The 22906-nt window shown below is 37.3% G+C and overlaps 1 protein-coding gene across 3 annotated transcripts; it reads left to right on the forward strand.

Moving 5' to 3' along the window:
* The first annotated feature begins 570 nt into the window (after positions 1-570).
* LOC149014411 (beta-adaptin-like protein C) lies at positions 571-19634 on the forward strand. Of its 3 annotated transcripts, XM_089155993.1 has the most exons (17): positions 571-925; positions 4086-4379; positions 5113-5228; positions 11901-12098; positions 12609-12722; positions 12967-13217; positions 14175-14310; positions 14764-14943; positions 15034-15126; positions 15232-15443; positions 15533-15596; positions 15807-15986; positions 17006-17098; positions 17207-17619; positions 17720-17909; positions 17976-18179; positions 18810-19634. In XM_089155993.1, the coding sequence occupies exons 3-17, from the start codon at positions 5142-5144 to the stop codon at positions 19107-19109; spliced, it is 2715 nt and encodes a 904-aa protein (XP_089012119.1). In that variant the 5' UTR covers positions 571-925; positions 4086-4379; positions 5113-5141; the 3' UTR covers positions 19110-19634. The 3 variants fall into 3 exon arrangements, with proteins under 3 accessions (XP_089012119.1, XP_089012117.1, XP_089012118.1); XM_089155991.1 differs by lacking the exon at positions 4086-4379 and having other exon boundaries at positions 18810-19546; XM_089155992.1 differs by lacking the exons at positions 571-925; positions 4086-4379 and adding an exon at positions 946-1124.
* The last annotated feature ends 3272 nt before the right edge of the window (positions 19635-22906 follow it).

The following is a 22906-nucleotide window of genomic DNA, read 5'->3' on the forward strand; positions in this document are numbered from 1 at the left end:
TAGCATCTCCTAGTCCTATCTGGCTTCAGAGGCTGTTTATTACAACTTTCAGAGTTCAACGCTACACATAGCATCCCTAATCCTAACCTAGAATCGACGATTACCCTTCAGATTCAGATTCAGATCCAGACCGATCCATGGAGGAGCCATTAAAGCAAACTGAAGCATCCTCGGCTCCCAGAGAGAATATCTGTGTCGGTAGAGAGAGACAAGGAGGTTCGGATTCGAACGAATAGGGCCTATGGGAAACACAGGGGTATTTTTACGTAAATTTAGAAAATATAGAAGAAATTTGATAAAATGAGAATTTTATATTTACAATTAAATCTACACATTTTCAATCAGGAGCGTTGGATAATGACACGTGGCGATTATAAATCCGGAGTTTGAACAAGAAACTGTTGCTGAGCAAATAAATCACGGACCGACGGGTTTTTTTTTTTTAATGGGTTTATCCGATTAGCTTGCAGCACGGTCAGCACCACGATTACATCCTCATGAAATTTTTATATAATTAATATATAAAGGGTTTTTTCCCTTGGCCATGAAAGGATTTGAACTGACCTCATTTGTAGAAGCATTGGTCTCTTTTGTCAACTGAGCCACCTCTCGACCCCACTTCGAAAATTCATAAGAAACTATAAGATCTAAACCGTTAGTATTCTCACGAACGCTTGTTAATGAGGTCCATTCAGAAATTTGTAAAGTCAGTAAATCCTAGGCCGTCCGATCAAATATCGAACGTTGATTACAGACCCACCTTACTATATATCATCTTCTAGTCGGAATCAGACGCTTCAGGTCAAAAAAAGCCCGGAGATTTCGATCTGCTCAATCGCAAAGTAGTCTCATTGCTTTTGCAACCTTAATTCCCAAAGATGGAGATTTGAGATTCATTCTTCTTAGCGCCGTTTCCGTATAGCAGGTACGATTATTAAACTTACTTTCTTGTTTCATATTTTACCAAGATCTATCGAATGCTTCAGTTGTTTAGTCTGGATTCTGTAGCTTTTCTTAGATAAGTTAGGGTTATTGTTTTGAATTCTCCTTCACGATCTCTGGTATTTTTGATTTGAAATCTACTATAACCATCCTGTTATTTGAGGTGAAGATCATGACTGTAGGTAAGAATTTTGGGCGATAACTACGTAGTTAGATGTTTTTGTGTAATTTGATGTGAAATTATTTTCGAATCTGTTCGCTTCGGTTCATTTCTTTGGCTTTTACTTTCGTTTGCATGTTTTGGTTGATAATTGATATAGATTGACTGATTGAATTCAAGTGTTTCGGTGAGAGAAATTGCGAGTTTAATCGTAGGCATTATACATTGGATACCGTGGTGTTCCTCTTGCATGAGCGATCTGCAGTTTCCCCCTCCTCATCCGGGCTGCTGCATTACTTACCTGGGAAATTTCGATGAGGGCAAAAAGAAAAATGGCTCATAGAATTCAACCTTTCAATCATACCCGTTTAAGTGGTTCCACTTCCTAGCCTATTCTAAGTTGATGTGATTATTTGTCTGTCTAGGCTTTCTTTTTCATATGCAAGCAAGCAACATCGATTTGATAATTTCCGTTTCTCGATTGGTCATATCCAAAGTTAGCGTTTGGATGTGATATTTACCCAAAGTGGAACTTCTAACCCATGGGCGTTTTATTGAGAGCATTTGATAATCTTAGATTGATCTAGATGTTGCTAGAAATGGATCTATTTGCCTGGTTTCTTTGGATTACTGTTCATTTGAATCCTTTTGTCATATGGGGGCTGGATATATTAGGGCCATTCCCACAAGCATCCAAGGGAAGAAAGTTTATAGTAGTGACTATTGATTATTTTACTAAAAGTCTTGCTAATTGATGGTAGTAGCAATTTGACAACTAGTCATTTAGGGAGTTATGTGCTTAATATCATATAAGATTTAGAAACTCTTCGGTGGCCTACCCTCAATGTAAAGCTCAAGTGGAAGTGATGAACACTCTTAGATGGCATCAAGAAAAGGCTGAAGATGCTAAGTCCCTATGGCTAAGGAACTACCAAGTGTGTTGTGGACATGTGGTCATACATGACCACTGTCAGGATCCTTACAAAAACTCCTTTCAACTTAGCATACATGACCAAGGCTTTGGTTGCCATGGAAGTAGTGGTTGGGTCATCCAGATTAGAGGAATTTGATCTAAAGACCAATGAGGAAGGACTCGGGGCAAATATGGAATTCATTGATGAAACTACGGAGGATGCGCTAGATAGAAATAAAGAATACCAATGCCAGACAGTAGTATACTTAAATGCCAAAGTAAAACAAAAAATATTCGGGATTGTTGGCTTGGTGCTCAGGAAGGCTTTGCATTTGACCCCAGGAATGTGGCAAATTGTCCCCAAATTCGGAAGGATCGTATGTAGTCGCTAAGTTGGTCAGCTCAGGAACTTATAGATTAAAGGATCTAAAGGTCTGGCAACGAGTTGAGTAGGTCTTGGAATGCAATTCACTTGAAAAAGTATTATCAATTAAGTTTGAATTTGTTCATTTTTTCATATGTATTGAGTTTGGTCAACTCCAAGTTAAAACAAAGTGTGGATCACAAGGGATCTCCAACTCACTCCATTGGTTATTAGTTACCAGGTTATGTCTGACCAAATAGCAATTGGCCCTTCACTTGGAGTGCTGTTAGGGATTTCCAGCTCAATCCCGTAGTGATCAAACAATGAAATTCTATATGATCGGGTTAAGATTGATGAACAACATCCAAAGGAATCACCAACTTGATTCTATATTGGTCAGATCACTGTTGGCCACCTAGACTTGTCTTGTTTCCGGCCTAAAAGCTTCCAAGTCCCCCCATACTAATCAAGGCAATAACCTGACTAAGCAAAGCTGGCAAAATGAAGAGATTCTTACCTAAGGCCTAAAGCCTGGTCAACCATAGCAAGCTGATCACCAAGGCTTGTTTTTTTTTTTGGGGGGGGGGGTGTTAGAGACTTACGGTAATCAATGAAGCTTCAGCTGGTCAGTATGTTGGTTGCTCAGCATTTAGTGGTCAGTTTAAAGGCACATGCTTATCTAAACAACTAGAAAAAGGGGAAAGAAAGTGATGAAGAAAAGAAGTTTTTTATTATTACTAAAAGGTTGCACGATGATCACTTAGAAAATGCATCAAAAGAAGAATGAGTGCTGATTACAAAAACTTGAAAATAAACAAAATTTGAAGATGAGAAGCTACTGATCTGAGGCCTACTTTTCCAGGAAGTCGTGCTAATGCAACCCCAGATCTTAGGGTTAGCTTCAGAATCTTCTACTAGGGTTTCAGCAATTGATTAGGGGCCCTAGAGGTTTCAGCTAGGGTTGTTAGGGGTCTTTCGGGCGGCTGGAGTGTTGAAACAGATCTGAAATTAATGAAATTCAAATTTCAGAATTCAAAATTTGATTTTTTTGGGTAAATATAGGGTTTCGGTTGGGCTGAGGGATGGATTAGGGTTGCTGATCTTGTGTTTTAGAATTGTTTTCTGTTGATGCTTAATCACCTGAACTAGTTTGGAGGGTTTGAATCTAAGAAAATTAAGATTCAGCAATTCTGTAATTTCCCAAGGTTGTAGATCAAGTGCAAAAATTTAAAAGTCACTAACAGAAACTGGTATGCAGAAAATATGATTAGGACTAGGTTCTACAAGTTTGGGCGACTCTAGGAAGGGTATAATGAAGAGTTTTAGGGTAGGGAATGAGGGTGAGGTTAGAACCTGGTATCGCTGGAGTGAAAGAGGAGGTCGAGGGGCTGTGGTGGTTCAGGTTTCAGGTGGGGAAAAGGCTGGAGATGTTGGGGAGGGGTTGGGTGATGTTTAAACCTACCTGTGAATGGGAGATCTTGCTAGAATTGCAGGTGGAGGCTTGAAGAAGATGCTGAAATCCCAGACTGTGAATAAGAATACTCAAAGCCAGCCGTAGGGTTCCAATGGGGATCCGACAACTCTAATTCTCAATAACTCAAATCATGTATTAATCAAATCTGCCAAACTACAATAAATAGCATAGTCTTATATTGATCACTAACATGATTGTTTATTGGATTAAATAATTGCTTTCTCTCATACAGTCTTGAGTGGATCTCAAGGACTGCAGCTCCGTACCTGCCAGAAGCTATGTTGACTTAATGCCACATCTGCTTAGGACGATGTTCCTGCCAAACTGTCGGTAGCGCAGACCAGGAGCTATCATATCAACCCCCCACTGCCACGCTAGTGTCAGGGCTAGACTCTTTAGAACGGTCATCTCCCTACTAGCTACACATTGATCAAAAAGGAGATCCGCGGGAGTTGGAGGATCTAACCACCATGAAGAGCCAGGTTCAGCTATAAATACCACCCCCCCCCAGCAACCACTGTTATGGGTAATGCTCTACTCCCACTCTACTTGGCAAGCTTCTAGCTCGGGTAGTTAAAAGCCCCAACCTCGGGGTGGTGTTGTTCCTAAATCTAACTTAACCTTTGGAGGCAGTTCGCTACCAGATTCAGCTTGCTCTCACTCTTTTGTTCTGTGAACAGGTTTCAGATTAAGATGATCAAGCATTCAGTAGTTCCTTATATGAATATCTAACTGTATTACTTTATAGTAAAGATATTCTGTCAAAGAGTATGGGTCCGATATATGTCTGGAAATAAATGTTGTCCTAGGGGTAAAATTATGACCGGTATTCATCTTTTGTACAAACCACATTGCAGGTTTTGGTTAATCAAATTGATGATGACAAGCGTTTACGGTTAACTGGTTTGACAAGATCTGAATTCTGAACGATGGGTTCTTGAACTATTTGCTCTTTTTTTCTTCTTCCTTTCTTCACCTTTTGTCCTTCTTAACACTGTTTCCATTGATTGATTTCGAGATTTAATCTTAGGACTTGAAAATCTCATTTAATATTACTTCAGTCCTCCTCATTCTTTCTTTGGCACTTGGTCCATCCATAGGCATTAGGCTTGCTGATTTCGCTGTCACATGATGTATTCTACTTTGGAAACCTCATTGATTTGCCATTTTAGTCACTGCTGTTTGTTTCGTTGAGTTTTCAGGAACTTGAGTTTTCTTGAGCTCTTAATTATTTCTTTATTTTGGTAATTGAATTGCAGTTGAATTAACTTGCCACTGGTAAGAGAAGATGAGTGGACACGACTCAAAGTACTTCTCTACAACTAAAAAGGGTGAAATCCCTGAACTCAAAGAGGAGCTCAATTCTCAATATAAGGTAATAGCATCTCTTTTTATCATATATCTATGTGCCGGCGTATATATATATATACCTACATATCTTTTTATCTTAGAATATATATATATATTGCCTCTTAACAAACTGCACCAAATTTGTCTACTGGATGTCTGCTTAGGTAACCATCATACATCTTTGCTTTACTTTTAACTCTGGGAGCTCTGAAAACTTTTTTGTTCAATCTTTGATTTGTTTTTGTTTGCTTCTTTGGGATTGTCAATGCTCTATCAATTGTATTTACTCAAACCAGCCATTAAATTTAGCTAACTTTCACAGCATATCCTTTTTAGGCCTGCATACCAATCCCATCGAGTTTTATTAAAATCTGATCATTGAAAATACTCAAAATACTACCTTACAGTGGATTTTTTTTTTAAGATCTTAGAAGAATTGGCAGGCTACATTATTTGATCCCCACATATTGGGTTTCTTTTATTTGTTATAATATGATTACAACAATGCTTTCAGAGTTTCAACTATATAGCAACTTGGTCTTATCCTAACCAACTGAGTTTTCTAGATAAATCCTCCTAAAGACAAAAAGTAAATGGGAGTAGTAAAACAAAAAGAAACATCAATCCCTACCTGTATTGAGTCGTTATAATTCCAAGGTTCATCTCCATTATTCCAGCTTGGTGTTAATTCATACTTTTGTCTCATCCACCCGAACACTCTCATCAACAAGAAGCATGGACCAAGGAACCTCATCTTTGATCTCATTGGTTAATTTATCCATGATAAGCACATAAAAACAAGGCTTAAAGTTGGTCCTTGGTGTAACCCAATAGCAATTGGAATTTAACTATCCCTGCCTCACAATTCTCATGCTAACAACCGTGCCATCATATATATCTTTAATTATATCTAAATATTTGCTTGAAACCCTTCTCTTTTTCTGTATATGTTAAATTTGACTTTCTTGAAAGTTTGTCAAATGCTCTTTTTGGGGTCAATAAAAACCATATGGAAATCCTTTTTGCCCTCTCTAAATTATTTTATAAGCCTTCTAAGTATGCAAGTAACTTCCACCAATATCTTCTTGGAATAAATCCAAATTGATCCTTTGATTTAGTTTCACCTTTTTCTAGGTGTGCTTCAGTAACCCTCATCATATGACTCAGTAGCTCTATACCTCTAGGTATTGATACTCTGGGTGTTGCATCATTTTCGTACATTAGGAACACAATGCTTCTCCTTCAATCATTTTCTTAGGAGTTGGCATTTATATTGGGCCTAATTATGGGATTATATTGTAACTGGCCAACTTATTGGACCTAAAACATCAGTATATGAGTTGAGTACGAAAATAGGTTGTTTGTTTAGTTTAATTTTGTTTTAGAGGTCATGTGACCATGTAATTGTCATGACTTAATAGAAATAGTTAGATCAATTTAATTTAAGGGTAGATAGGTCTTTTACATTTTAATTTCTTTTTACAATATTATGTTTTCCTTTTAATTTCATGACAATTATTGCCAGTAGTAGTGAGGAATCACCTCACTAAATCTTCAAAAAGGCAATTAGTGGGTAAAGTATGGGTAGGCAAAAGACAATATTGGTTACTGTAGACCAAGTAAGTAGATAAAGGCAATATTGGTTACTATGGACCAAATAGGTAGGCAAAGGCAGTATTGTTTATTGTGGATCAAATAGGTAGGTAAAGGCAATATTGGTTACTGTGGACCAAATAAATGGGTAATTGATAGTATAGGTTACTGTGGACCAAATAGGTAAGGTAAAAGACAGTATAGGTTACTGCGGATCAAGTAGGTAAGGTAAAAAACAGTATAGATTACTGCGGACCAAGTAGGTAAGGTAAAAGACAATATAGGTTACTGCGGACCAAGTAGGTAAGTTAATATGAGTTATTACAGACCAAACAAATAAGTAGGTAGTATAGGTTACTACAAACCAACTAGGTAGGTAATGGTAGGTAGTTAAAGGTATTGTTGTAGAATCCCATAAGTTGGGGACAAAGATCTTCACAAATAATATCCTTCGGCACACCTTGAGTAGATATAGAATGAGGTACCATTCTCCCCCTCACGTGTAGCATTACACGTGGACAATTTTAATGACAACTAATATCTAGTATAAAAATATCCCAAACAACAATTTCCAATGAGACGTTTATGGTAGATATAGTCTTCAGTCTAGCAATTCTGAATCCAAGAAACATCTTTTAAACTCTCCCCGTGGTGGATTAAGATAATGACAACATTGTAATAAACCAGAATTTTTCAAGGGGTTACCGGTAAATATATAAGCCCAATGGCAATTCTGTAATAAATCAGATTTTTCAAGAGGATATTTGTAAATAAAGAAGTGATGGACGTGAAAGGAACTAGATTTATAAATGGAGGACAAACTTGGAAGGGAAAACACTTAACGGTAAGATTATAATATGATATAATAGAGATGGGTAATTAAAGAAAACAGGGATATAAAATGTAGAATTAAAGAGAGGACAGGGGGCAATAATGTCAATTAGGAACAGAACAAGAATCGAACTCAATTATTGAATAAGACTTTAATAGGCGATAAGAAATAGAAATAAACTGACACAGACTAAACCAGCTATGAATGAAGACTGAAACAGTTAAGCTTGAGCCAGAGCTGAACCAAGAGTTGAACCAGGAATCATACCAAACCAAATCATGATAGGGCAAAAGAAAATTCTGCAGCATGCAGAAACAAGCAGGAAAAAAATCTGCATAATGCAGAATCGAAAAGTGAAAAGAAGATGTAGCTATTTCTAAATCTGATCCAAGTTTTGGAATCTAAGTACAGATAATAGATAGAAGAGATCAATTTATATATTCATTTGATCTAACTATAAAATAAGTACAGCAGTAGGTGGTTGTGCACCAAAGAGAGGAGCACTGAAAGAGAATTTCAAAAGAGAATACTGAGAACAACACTATTTTGATTAAAATGCTCTGATACTGTATTAGAAAATAAACTTTAATCAACCAAACAATGCAATAACAAGAAGAACTGAGAAGACAAAAAAAAAGAAAAAAAAAAAAAAGAGAAGAAGAAAGAAGAAGAATTGATAGGAATCACATAAGCTTGCAATTATAGCTTAAAACCCCTAAGAATCGCAGCCTCTTATTTATAGATATCAATAGTCTGGATTACATCTTGCCCTCTAAAAAAAGGAAATAAAGAGTACAACTTGTGGACAGAATTTTCTAGTCTTCTAATTTCTAAAATCTGTCCAAAATATTGGAAGTACTGAAAAAAAAGGAAGTTCTGAAATTTGTAACTAATAGAAAATAGAAACTATGCTTTCTAGAAACTCCTAAAACTTGTGTAGCAAGTTTCCGAAATAGAAAGTAGAGTAGCATCACTGGCATGATACTGTTCACTTGAACAGTATAACAGCCCAAAACTTGCGTATACTTCAACACAGTTTATATTTTTCCCTGTTCACTCTCCATTATTGAAGCTCCTGCATTCATTTGATGATGAAAGAAGAAGCTTGACGATACCTCCATTTAACCAGAGAGCAAAGGGCTTTGAAGCTGGGTTTGTTTCTGCTGCAACAAAGTAGAACAAAGCTCTTCTCCCATTTTTCTCTTACCCTTCTTCCTGAATTGCAGTCAATCTCTCTTCTCTATTCTCTACTAGGACTTGCACAAAAAAAGGTACAGAATCTGGGGCTGACCCAAAAAGGAGTTTCAGAATCTGCGATTCCAGTCCCCGCCTCCCCCCTTTTTTGTAATCTATCCCAGATTATTTCTGTAATGCATTTTTATTTTTCTCATTTAATGTTACAGTAGTTAAAGTCATTTATTAGAAACTTTTTGTATGTACAACCAACGCTGTTTACTGCAGTTGTCTTGGGGATGCAATCAAATGAATGCAGTTGGTTTTCAATCAAGCTTTTTCCAATGTATAAGAGTTGATATCTTAATCGATGCCAATTGACTAACGATCAAGCCAGACCCCCCCCCCCCCAAAAAAAAAAAAAAAAAAAAAAAAAAAAAAAAAAAGAAAAGAAAAAAAGGACTGATGATCAAGATCTGGATTTCACTGTTAATGAACACATTTTGCAGCTGATAGTCAGTGGTTGGTACCATGACTAAAGTGATGTCTTTCTTCAAGTTATGCAGTCTACATTGTCACAACACAGTATCATCTGTTACAGTCTTACTCGCCCCTGGCAATAGTTTTCTGGTCTCACTGCTTCTTTCTCTAAGCAATTAAGATCATCTGTTACAGTCTTACTCGCCCCTGGCAATAGTTTTCTGGTCTCACTGCTTCTTTCTCTAAGCAATTAAGATTATCTGTTGGTTGAAAAATGGTAGAAAGACGTTTACCCTTTCTAAATTGTAGTGGCAATCAAAACCATTTACAGTTAACCAACTTGACTTGTGACTAATTCCCAAATGAAGATAAAGAAAATAAAACTGAAAATAGAACAAGGAAAAATTCTGCATGCACTCCAATTCTGCAGGCAAGAATGATGCGTCAACAATGAAGTGGATACAGAGAGAACAACCTTCAGAGAAATCCTTGGTTAGATGAGGGAGCAATTGATAGAGAGGGAGAGAGCGATTGAGAGAGAAAGAGAGAGAATGAGGAACCTTTATGTTGGGGAAGGAGCTGCACATTTGAGAAGAACTGCAAAAGTCTTGTTCTGTCCAGTGAGGAGAAACCCAATAAATTGGATTTTGTAGAATCAACCTCTTTTATACCCTAGGTCTAAAAGTGGATTCAATCTTGAGTTTAGGTTTTGAGATGACTCAGCCTTGAATCCATTCTAGTGTAAAAAATAGTTTCGCTCAGCCAACTGTCACAATTTGTATGAGATGCCATAAGGCATAAGGGGCCAATATCTCAATAGCACCTTTGTCTAAGGCTTTGAGTGAAACTTCATATCCAAAACGCAGGAATGATCTGACTAGAAAATCATTCAAAACTTGGCCGAAGAACCAGCCTTTATTGAAGAAGCAGTAGAGTTTATTACAAAAAGTGCTAGTTTGAAAGGCTAGAGCTTTATTACGACAGCTAGAGCTAGGATGAATAGGCTGGATGAGATGGGCTTCTAAGCCAAGGAAAGCTTCGATCTAGGAATGTAGGAATGCGGAAGACCCTTGCTTAGCTGGCATACATGTCTTTGAAGATTAGATGGCTTTCTAGCCAGATGGAATGGCAATAGGAGCTAGATAGAGGAATTTTAAAACTGGCTCGACCACTGGGAAGACAGATGCCCCCCTTTCAACATGGGAAAGTAGCCCCTGATCTCTACTCTAAAAGGCTAAGAGCTCTTGCCATAAGTGAACCATGTGATTCTAGTGAATCCCTTAGTTTTTTTTTAACCAAACAGTTTTTTAATTCCTAAATCTGGATTCTATGTAAACCGGTTCTATGGAATCCGGCAACCAAATGCTTGCTAAAATATTGTTAAGGTGGGAATGGGGGCAATGTGGAGGTTACAAAGAGAGAAAAACAAAGTGATCTTCTACTTTTTAGTAATTTTACCATTTTATCCTTAAGTAGTAAATCTGCACGTCTTCATTAGTGGTACCTGCATGAACAAATATTAATAGATTACGGTGATAAATCATAAACAGCCTTGATTTATTTATGAATGTCAAAATTGATTGATTTTGTTGAGAAATAGGGGTCGTAAAGCATACCAAATACATCTATTTATGTTTATAGGTCAAATAGTCATGAATTTAAACTGTACCAAAGAGAACTGTTTTCGTACTCAATTATCTGTATTTTGGGCTCTTTAAGATGGTCTATGTTAAAGTAAACCTGTGAAATCAATTTAGCATGACCTATACATCCCATCCTAGGCTTATTTGTAGGGACACAAACCCAAATTGGTTCTGAATTTGCATCATAATTTCCCAAAAATGTAGATCTCTAAGCCTTATCTCTTGTTGAAAATGAAACCCAATGAGCCTTAGGTAACACTAAAATCGTTCTAAAGGACATGTTAACATTTGAAGAAGAAGAACAGAGACAGAGGTATACCAATTTTTTTTTTAAAAGAACTTTTGGGTAAATAAAATATCATGACCAAACCCCAAAAGGTGAAGAGAGGAAAGAAAAAAGGAACTTTAAAAAAAGAAAAGGAAAAAGAAAAGTGTTCTACTTAATGTGGAAATGTGAAGAAGAATAGTTAACGTGGCCTTGCTCAGACACAATTTCAAGTTTTGTGTGCTTGTATGTTAAAAAGGAAAGCAATCACTAGGAGTTTGATAATTTTGTAATATCTTTGAATAGAATTTTAGTTTGCTGCAACCTTGTCTAACTACCCATAAACAACTTTTATGAATTTAATGTCCTATATGCTCCTGTTTAGTAGATCATCCATCTTGCAGTTTGCCTATCTAGGAATTTAAAGGGGCTAGTTTCATCTTCTTGATCAAATCAGAAAGTTGTTAAGTACCAACAGATATCCAGGTTCCCCAAGGCCTTCAGGCTCTTCAGCTTATCACTTTCAGTTCTTAGCTAGTTAGTTACTAATGCATACCTTCTTGTATGGTTTTGAACTTCGTTAGAAATTTGTCTGGCTCTCCGAACTCTGTTAGGTATATTATTTTATATTTCACAGCTTTGTATTTTATTTTTGTTTGCAGATATGTTGTTCATTCCCTCTAATGCATGCTTTTGGTTTTCTTTTTTTAGGATAAGAAAAAGGATGCTGTAAAGAAGGTGATTGCTGCTATGACAGTTGGCAAAGATGTTTCTTCACTATTCACTGATGTTGTGAACTGCATGCAAACGGAGAATCTTGAGTTGAAGAAACTTGTTTACTTGTATCTGATAAACTATGCTAAAAGCCAACCTGACCTAGCAATACTTGCTGTAAATACCTTTGTTAAGGTGAGATCTCTAAATACACGTTTAATCTCTTAGAGAGTTAGAACTTGGGTCATCTTTATTGAAATTCATGACATCTAAATGTTCTTAGAGCTCCTCATGATTCAATTGTTGGAGTCTGTTTGAGCAACGTACATGACATGCCACCTAACACCACAATCAAATGTTGTTAGAAGTTGGTGATTCTCATTTTTGTTGCCGAATGTTTTTAGTTGTCTTTTATTGCATGAGGACTTGAAAATTCTCAAACTAACTAATGTACCCCTTTTCTAATTGAACTTTTGGAGAACTTGGTAGTGTGGATTAATTACCTTAACAAGGCTACATGTTCTCTACTATCGATGTGTGATTACTTCAACCCTGAAATTTGTATTGCACTTATGTCTTTCTGGATTTAGAGAAATTATGTTTCATTTCTTCAAGATAGCATCTGAATACATGCTTTACATTAAATTTAATGTCTTAGTATGTGCTTATGTTCCTCCGTACTTAACATGATATTGATCATTGCAGGATTCACAGGATCCGAATCCTTTGATTCGTGCGTTAGCTGTACGGACAATGGGATGCATCCGTGTTGATAAGATCACAGAATACCTTTGTGACCCCCTTCAGAGATGTCTTAAGGTTATATATTTTTAAAAAGTGATTCCCCAACATTTTGCTATACTATAAAATGTGCTTGTTAGTATTGATAGCATTATCAGTGATCCTATTGTTCTTGTTTTTCTCTTTCAAATATGTGAACTTGTTTCTGCTTCTGTGGATTATATTCTTCATGTAGTAATTGACTGATTGCAGTGTTACTGAGGAACTTAAGTGACTTACATTTTATTGATGAATCTTCACCTCATTATTTTTTTGTTGACAGGATGATGACCCCTACGTTCGAAAGACAGCTGCCATTTGTGTTGCTAAACTTTATGATATAAATGCAGAGTTAGTGGAAGATAGGGGATTCTTGGACACTCTCAAGGATTTGATTTCGGACAATAATCCAATGGTTGTGGCAAATGCTGTGGCTGCTCTTGCAGAGATCCAAGAGAATAGTAGTAGACCAATTTTTGAGATCACTAGTGCTACGCTCTCAAAGCTCTTGACTGCTTTGAATGAATGCACAGAGTAAGATTTTTTTATTTTTTTTAATGAGTTCATGAACACCCGTGCTTATACATCTGGCTTAAAAAATGGCATTTGACTTGTAATGATCATATTACTGAAGCTATTCCATAGTTGTGGGAGCTGCCAGTTCTCATCTGCAATATGTGTTTATACTGCATCTTTGTAACCATCCTTATAAGTTTCAGTTGTGTCATTAATATTAGAGCAAATTGCACTGGCACCTCAAAATGGAGGCCTTAAAGCACTGACACCTCACTTTATGTTTAAAAAGCATAGAGACCCCAAAATTGAGTTTTTATTGGATATATTTGTCAAATTTATCATTGAAAACAGTTAAATCACTGTTTATTTTCAAAAATATTCCTATAATAAACAGTGTCTGAAAGGTTTTCAGTGACAAATTGGGCAAATATATCCAATGAAAATCCGATTTTGGGGTGCCAGTGCAATTTGCTCTTAATATTAAGATAGTTCATAATGGACAATCCTGATAATATGCACGTCTTTTTTTCTTCTTTTTGGATGAATAATAATATACATACCTCTGCATCTCCATACTGTGCAAAATATCTTGTAGTCGTCACTAGTGAATAGTGATTCACTTTTCAGAGGCCCCAAAGTTTTTCTACGTATAAAAATTGTACACCTTCAATTTTGCAATCATATCCATTTTCCATTGGTGCGTGGAGTCAATGATGCCCCATACGGTACTAGTGTACTGCAAAAAATCTTGGACATGATACTTTCTTGCCTTAACCCTCTTTCTACATGAGGCAATTGAGTGGACAGATTAAGTGTAGGTGTCTTCCTTCTTGCGAGTCATTTCCTTGCCCAAATGCTTGAATTTTGAGCAAGCCAATTATTTTCTTCATTTGGGAAAGAGTCAATTTGTTTGTTACAGTAGCTTTTTTCTAGCCACTAGCACTGAATTTCTGTGATGGTTTCTATGTTGCTTAGATGGGGTCAGGTTTTCATATTGGATGCCCTTTCCAAGTATAAGGCAGCTGATGCTCGTGAAGCCGAAAATATAGTGGAGCGAGTTACTCCAAGACTGCAACATGCAAATTGTGCAGTTGTGCTTTCGGCTGTCAAGGTAAATCCTTCATCTATCATCTAACATTTACAGTTTTCCAGTGTACATTGTAGACGGTTGAAGATCGAAACTCCCCATCAGTTCAAAGAATGCTAATTTAGAATTTGGATGAGGGTGAACATGAGCTGTTGGATTGGCCTTCCACTTTCTAAGAGAAACCTTATGTGTATATGAATATTAACTTCACAGATTTAGGTGGGCGTTTGAGTTCCTATTTGTCATATGAACTGGATTTGGTGATCTGACAACTGACTTCATTTACTCTTTTTTTTTCTTTCCTGTTTGATCCATGGGTTTCTGTTGTTTCATGGCAGCTTGGATTCTTGAGGATCCTAAGAGATGCTAAATATTTCTGTTTAATGCTGCCCTGTTTGTTGACATGATTACTTGAGTCTCAACTTTGCTTTTCATGGTGTCTGTGCATTGGATAATGCCATAAATGGCTTGTTATAGATGATCCTTCAGCAAATGGAACTCATTACTAGCCCAGACGTGGTTCGAAATCTTTGCAAGAAAATGGCTCCTCCTCTTGTAACTTTGCTTTCGGCAGAACCTGAGATACAATATGTCGCCCTGAGGAACATCAATCTTATTGTACAAAGGCGTCCTACCATCCTTGCGCACGAAATCAAGGTGATCCAAAGTGTTCCTTCATTCAGTACCATACATCTGTTGCATTTGTGGGAATGAAGCAATTAATGTACACCTAATTATTTTTTCTAGGTTTTCTTCTGCAAATATAATGATCCGATTTATGTTAAGATGGAGAAGTTAGAGATTATGATAAAGCTTGCATCTGACCGGAACATAGACCAGGTACATGATTTGATTGATTGCTACATTATCTTTTAACATGTTCTTGATTTTTTGAATTACTGATAATTTGTTGTGCATACCTACTGCCCTGACACCTTTTTCTAGGTTCTATTGGAATTCAAAGAGTATGCGACAGAAGTCGATGTAGATTTTGTTAGAAAGGCAGTCCGCGCTATCGGTCGTTGTGCCATAAAATTAGAGAGAGCAGCCGAACGGTGCATTAGTGTTTTGCTTGAGCTGATCAAAATAAAAGTAAATTATGTTGTCCAGGAGGCTATTATTGTCATCAAAGATATTTTTAGAAGATATCCCAACACGTGAGTCACAGATCCCTGGTACTTACAGCTACTTTGTATGCAGAAATTTGTTTCTCTCTTCATCCCAAGCTTATTGGCATTGTTTACAGCTATGAGTCCATTATTGCAACACTTTGTGAGAGCTTAGACACTCTAGACGAACCAGAGGCAAAGGTACTTCAATTTCTACTTGTAGCTTTTATATGAAAACCTCGCTTTTTATGGTTTTGGGATCGTGACTTACGCCAATGAGACACCAGTCCACTGTTGTACATATTACTGAGATGTGATGTACATAAATCAGAAGTCAATTTTATCCTTGTACCCCATTTTACAACAATCCGTACATAAGCTCAAAATAAAAAATTGCTTATCTTTGTCCAGGCATCAATGATCTGGATTATCGGTGAGTATGCAGAAAGAATTGACAATGCTGATGAGCTCCTTGAAAGCTTCTTGGAGACATTCCCTGAGGAGCCCGCCCTAGTGCAGTTGCAACTACTCACTGCAACCGTCAAATTGTTTCTTAAGAAGCCAACTGAAGGTCCCCAACAAATGATTCAGGTAAACTGTTTCAACTGTTTCCCCCCTTCCCAATTCTATTCATCGGGCTTATATTTCATGATAAATCTCAGGAACAGTGTTACCTGATTATTTTTTCGTATGATAAGTCTCATACAAATGTTTCTTTAGATACCTTATAATTTTTTTCATGGCTTTCCTCCTACAACTGTTATCTCCTGCTACCTGTTATATACAAATATTTCTGGCATTTTCTGACTTATAAACACAACACCGTCCCACCACCACAATACCACATGAACAGAAATAAGAGAAATCCAGCATCTTATCCATATGCTAATAAGAACTATGCAATTTTGAAAAACTCTAGTATCTGCCACGCTCCCTTGGCTTGTATTTAAAGCCCAAACCCAACATATCCCAGAATGATACTTGTATCAGAAGGATCTGTGGTTGTACCCATTGTCAACTGCAGTGCAAGGCTGCCAAGAGGGGTTGGGTGGTGGATGTGGGAATAGGCAAATGTAATCTTGTTTGGGATCCACTGAAAGAGGATAGTTGGTGTGTTCTAGAGTCTAGAACAGAATTTAGGAGATCACATAGTGGGGACTGCACATAGGACCAGGATCCAAATTGCAGTTTTTCAAGGAAAAATTAGAAATTTTAAGTTTTCTGAAATTAAAGTAGTTCAGAAAAAAAAAAAAAAAAAAAAAAAGAAGAAGAAGAAGAAGAAGAAGAAGAAGAAGAAGAAGAAGAAAGGAAGAAAGAAATCCTAGTTACATTAGTGCTTACTTTACCAGACACCACCCAGGGCTGTATCTTGAGTAAATACTTTTGAGATTCTTGAAATTAGGAAGAAGAGAGGTAACTAAAACCTAAGTTAGTTACATTAGCATTTACCTGCCCAGGGATGTATTGGTGAGCAAATACTTCTGGGATTTTTGAAATTAGAAAGAAGGGGTAACTGAAACTTAAAATAGCTTCTGAAACATCAAGTGGGTTCACACTCAACAGTTTTCCTGGTCTGCTGAACGTATCCAACTTGGTGTCATGTTTGTCAGGTTGTTCTTAACAATGCTACTGTGGAGACGGACAATCCAGATCTCCGGGATCGTGCCTACATTTATTGGCGCCTTCTTTCAACTGATCCTGAGGTATTTATTCATGCTTGAACAAAAATATACCATTAAAATATTCCATATTCTTTTGAGGTTATATTCTATTCACCAAACAAGATGACCTCCTGAATATATGTATTTCAGGCAGCAAAAGATGTTGTGTTAGCTGAAAAGCCCGTCATCAGTGATGATTCAAATCAACTGGATCCTTCACTTCTTGATGAGCTTCTAGCAAACATTGCAACTCTTTCTTCGGTTTATCATAAGCCTCCAGAAGCCTTTGTCAGCCGTGTTAAAACTGCAGTCCAGAAACCGGAGGATGAAGAATATCCTGAGGGAAGTGAAACAGGCTATTCTGATACCCCTGGCCAAGCTGTTGAAAGTGGAACTTCACCAGCAACTAGTTCTAGTAGTACTCCCTATGCTGCAACAAGGCAGCCAGCAGCTGCTCCTGCACCACCGCCGGCCCCTGCTGCTCCAGTGCCAGACCTACTTGGTGATATAATGGGCCTGGATAATGCACTTGTTCCTGTTGATGAGCCTACAACACCTTCTGGGTGAGGATTATGGTCATGACCATTTACATTAGTGGAAAACTTCCTTCTGCCTCATCATGCTGACTGACACTTTGATGCTTTTTAAAAATTGAATTTGCAGCCCTCCGTTGCCTGTTCTACTACCAGCATCCAGTGGTCAAGGTCTGGAGATCAGGGGACAGCTTACACGACATGAGGGACAGATATTTTACAGTTTATTGTTTGAGAACAATTCACAGATCCCTCTTGATGGTTTCATGATTCAGTTTAACAAGAATACATTTGGTCTTGCACCTGGTGGACCTTTGCAGGTAATTAGTTGGTGTGTTTTGTGTATTTTCTGATGCTATGCATCTAATATATCTATTTTCCATTAGGTCCCACAAATACAGCCTGGTTCATCAGCAAGGACACTTCTGCCGATGGTGTTGTTTCAGAATCTCTCCCCTGGTCCTCCAAACTCCGTTTTGCAGGTTGCTGTGAAAAATAATCAACAGCCGGTGTGGTACTTCAGTGATAAAATCTCATTGCTAGTATTCTTTTCTGAGGATGGGAGAATGGAGCGTGCACACTTCCTTGAGGCAAGTTATTCTAGTTCACAGATTCTTTCTGTTTTGCATTCTTTCTCTCTTCTTTTCCAGGAAATAGAAGTGAGCCATATCTAAAGTAGTTATCACCTATAAAATTTCAAAGTTCCAGATCCCTCATCGAGTTTTGTAGTAACCAACCTGGAGGATGTCCAATGCATATAAGAAATTGTTAAGGGTTTCTTACTTGCATGAGCCACCTGCACCATGTCCACCATAACGAATTTGGTCTCCCTGAAGGCATCAATCCGTCTTCTTGCTATTAATAGCATTCACAAGTTCCTTATAGTCAGCTTCCGCCTTAGTGCATGTGATGCCACTATACAGTATAAATGTGTTCATAGACGATAGATAAGTGCATGACCTCTCTGCTGATCTGGAGATGTCAATGTATGGTTCCTTCCTCTGCTACAAAAAAACCCCATTGTTTGCCTTCAACACTGCATCAAATGCTGCTATGCGTTCTTGATAGGATGCAGCATCTTTTGATATGCCTTCTTGGTTTATGTGCTGCAAAGTCGATAACATTCTCTTCAATCATGGAAGTGTCAATCTTAGAATTAGGAACAACTTAGAATGCACCTTTTGTGCTGCTTTACATGTTGTATTGTCTATATCTTGCAGACATGGAAGTCCTTGCCAGATTCAAATGAGGTTGCTAAGGACTTGCCAGGAGTTGTTGTGAACAGTGTGGAGGCCACCCTTGACCGCCTGGCTGCATCAAACATGTTCTTCATTGCCAAGCGGAGGCATGCAAATCAAGAGGTGTTGTATCTCTCAGCGAAGATCCCGCAAGGAATTCCATTTCTGATTGAACTCACAGCGGTTGTTGGTATCCCTGGTGTGAAGTGTGCGATTAAAACACCGAAGCCTGAAATGGCACCGCTGTTTTTTGAAGCCATAGAAGTACTTTTGAAGGGCTGACAGCTTTTCCTTTTTCCCATGAAAAAGGTAGATGGAGTTAGGCTGTGCTTTTAAGCTACTGTAAAATTTGTCTGTGGTTAAAGCGAAGAGTTTGTCTGTTGTAAGGGCTATTCTGTTCTGAGGGAGGCTTGAGGGGGTTTTTTTTTTTTTTTTTTTTTTTAATTTTATTTTATTATTTTAATGAAAGGTTGATTTAGTAGTTTACTTTCAACGTGATTTACCTTTCCAAATTTTGTTGTACGAGTTGCTTGGAACTATTCCATTTGATCTCTGAATATGCATATTCATTAGTTTGCAAACTTATGGTTCCAATTCTCTCAGTTTCTTCTCCTCGACCATATTAAATGTTTACTTATAATCATTTAGATTTGCTTTGAGGGATTTTTCGTGGTATCGTCTTCTCTGGGTCAATTATGAGACTACTGTGTAACATCATCCTGAGTGGCGAGATGATATGATGTGTTAAGAAAACCGCAATCAAACGAAGGAAAACTTAGCTTTGCTATTTTCTTTCCATGTTCATACTTCATATCTTCTCTGACTTATTTAGAAAACCGAAATCTGAACTTCAAGCAAAATTGATTTCTGGGTTACGTGGGAATAAACAAGGAGCATTTGATTAAAATATCTAGAATAATTTACATGCACCCTTTGACTTCGCATCGATACACGTGCGACCCCTCCCACTTTTGAACCTTTCAAAAGGTTCCTACGTTAGGCACCGTTGAGGACTGTTTACGCAAGTTGATTAACATTAAAAATATATTTTTAATATAGTTCAAATGCCTCTTGAACTAATTACCCAAAAAAAAAAAAAACCCTTGAACTCTATTTTCAAAATCGAACCTTATCAAAGGTGGGTGAAGGGGGAAGCTTTCACCCGTCTTCTTCCTCCTTTCTCACTAGTCTCCGTTGCAGATATATCTCAACCTTGTCTATGTTGGTCTTAGAGAAGTCAAGAATGGTTGGGATTTTTATTAAGATTTTTTTTTTAACTCTTCCAAGAATCCCATCTCACATTTAATCTCTTGAGGTTAGGGTTGGATGTCTTTGGGAGTTTTTAGTCAAATTGTAGGAGAAAGGAAGGAAGAAAATGATTCAACTTCCAAAATAGAATTGGCTTAGAGTTATGGTATAAAAGTAATTGCAACATACCTTTTGTATTTCATTTTGTATTCGAGAATAAAATGGTAATCTTCCTAGTCATTAACAGCCAAGTGGTGTAAGGTGCATGTAAAAGATTTGAATATCTACTAAAAATATCCAAAGAGTTAAATGGGAGGAGGAAGGGCACACCTTAACCACTAAAAATATAAGGGAAAATTTGACGGACACTCCAAAATGAAAAGCAAAAATCACAATACAATCCAATATATCTCTTAAATTCACATCTGCCCTCTTTTTCGTTAAAATGGTAAATTGAGTTAGACGAAAAGACAAATATATCCTTAATAGTATTTCTGTACTAAAAATTAAAATTATGATTTTACTTCATTTTATAATTGATTGAGCCTCTCCCAAATTATGATTTTATCTTTTTTCGAAACCTCTCCCAAATTGATGAAGATGGTAAGTTGGTAACCACATAGCGGGAACGAGTGATGAATGATGATAAGCTCATAAGCAATGAAGCGAGTTGACTCGCAATCATAAATACCAGAACGAAGATGATGAAAACTCCGGATCAATGGCTTATAATCCGTAGATGTCTCCTTATCCTTGATGCTCCTTCAGTATCGATGCTACGCCGGATTCTACATGGATCACTACGGCAAAGTCTTGTAACCGGAGAATTAGCAGGCAGCAGAGCAACCGGAATAAAACGCACACCTAGAAGATGGTGGAAGTTCTGCATAACCATGAGCATAGCCCTAATGTGCAAGCAATTGTGTGGCTTACAAACTCGTTGCCCAATAAAGGGATCGAACTCGCGGCTGAGCTGGATCACCATGTTTTGTAGGCGCTATTCACAGCGAAACAGGGGAGGATAAATACTAATAGGAGTAGCTTCCATGACCTCTATAAAATTGGGTTGGATGTGGTGATTAAATGAAATGAAATGAATTGATCAGAGTCAAATAGAATTGAATCGGATCAATAAATTTAGCAACAGGAAAAAAATAAATTTCTAACAATTAGTTGCTCTGTAAAACTGTTACGGTACTGGATATGGGTATTGATTAATAAGAGGGCTCGATCTATAGGGTATGTCCATGAGAGGGGTAATTGTAAGGAAATGCTGCATTAGTATGGTCATACTAGGGGTAATTGTGAGGGAATGTTTGGGTTAATATGGTTACTAATCCTAGACATATAAATATAAGGGGGAAAGAAAGTGGCTAAGTAATGAAGAATGGAACTCTCTTCTATGTTCATCTTTGTCCCTAATCCCCAATCTTCGGAATTTTGTCCCCAGTCCTCTGTGATTCTTCTTTAGCTTAAGCTACAAGATTGTATCATTGGTTCGACCTGCCGGATCCGACATGGTGGGAGCAACAGTCTGTTTTCTAAGTCTAGTCTAACAGAGAAGGTTCCCAGAGGGCCAAGTTTGAGAGAAAAATAACCAACAATCAAGACGTTATGAATTACACAAGATAGCTATATCACTATAACACTGAAAAGTAGAACATTTCCTAGACACGAAAGGATGGAGGTTTGATGGCCCTTCGAAGTATGAATCAACCTAGACGAAAATGCTCAGAGATCAAAGAAAGCAAACCAATGCAGATTAAAAAGCCGATGCGGATTTGTCTTAGTGAGAAAAAAAAGTGTGGCATTTCCTATGCACTGGGCCTTTTATCCGATGGTTTTCTACTCGATTCTTAACATGCCACTTTAATGAGACTAAAATTCTGGAGGAAGCCATGAAATTCAAAACTGATCCGCAGTGGGGATTCAGAATAGGGTATGTTTCTGCAGCTTCCAAGTTTCTTACTTCAATAGGTAATCCATCTCTACATATCAATCATCTTTTGCAGACTTGTTAGATTGACTGACTTGAGCAATTGACTAGTTTACATATGCCAGATTTGATCTAGATGACCCATGGTTCTTACTCCTAAATCAAGTTTAGCACTACATTAAAATATTTGACTGGTCATTCTGCTGGCTAATTAGAACAGCAGGGATGCATAAGGAGTTTTTATGATGTCGATTCATTTGGGATTGAGACTTCTCTCTATCATCTCTTGTTTTCAGTTACAGACTTTACCAAGTAGTTGATTCAAAAATATTCCAAGTAGGTATGATTGATTCTAGGAGGTCGATTTGTTGCAATTGAAACCTGATATTGTTGATCTGATTCTTCTGGTTTTAATAAGATCATTCAATTTGGTACGGTGATTAATATTCTACAATTTTATCTTTCATCATAATCTTATTGAGTTTTCCCCCGTCTTTACTAGTTACAAACTTGAATTCCCCATTAAACTAGATCTAATTGTTAGATTAACCACGGATTATTCAGCAAGGGATCCCATCACTAATAGGAGAAACCGGCTTTCTTTGACATTAATGTAGAACCTGGTCGAGCCAATCCTACTTCCACCAAAGCAACTGGACCAAGTCAAACTAGTCCAGCAAGTCTTCTAGCCAAAATACTATTCAACGCAAACATTATCACAAAGACCTACTTTGGGTCTTAATGAGAATATTACTAGAAGATTTGCATTTGCAGTTTTGGAAGACCGTAGACTATTTGATCTTAATTGGTTTTTATTTTAATTGTTTTTCTGAGTTTCTGAAAGTTAGTTTCTATTTTAGCATTTATGCATGTCGCACATTTATAGAGCCTAGTT

This window comes from Hakea prostrata, chromosome 5 (assembly GCF_041222555.1).
Source record: "Hakea prostrata isolate BN-2017 chromosome 5, UWA_Hpros_2, whole genome shotgun sequence".
In the NCBI taxonomy this organism is placed as follows: domain Eukaryota; kingdom Viridiplantae; phylum Streptophyta; class Magnoliopsida; order Proteales; family Proteaceae; genus Hakea; species Hakea prostrata.

Coding starts and splice junctions, on each gene's coding strand:
- LOC149014411 (XM_089155993.1), top strand. CDS start 5,142: ATGAGTGGACACGACTCAAAGTACTTCTCTACAACTAAAAAGGGTGAA. Junction 15,444..15,532: donor TTTAGAAGATATCCCAACAC/GTGAGTCACAGA, acceptor CATTGTTTACAG/CTATGAGTCCATTATTGCAA. Junction 17,099..17,206: donor TTCTTTCAACTGATCCTGAG/GTATTTATTCAT, acceptor TATGTATTTCAG/GCAGCAAAAGATGTTGTGTT.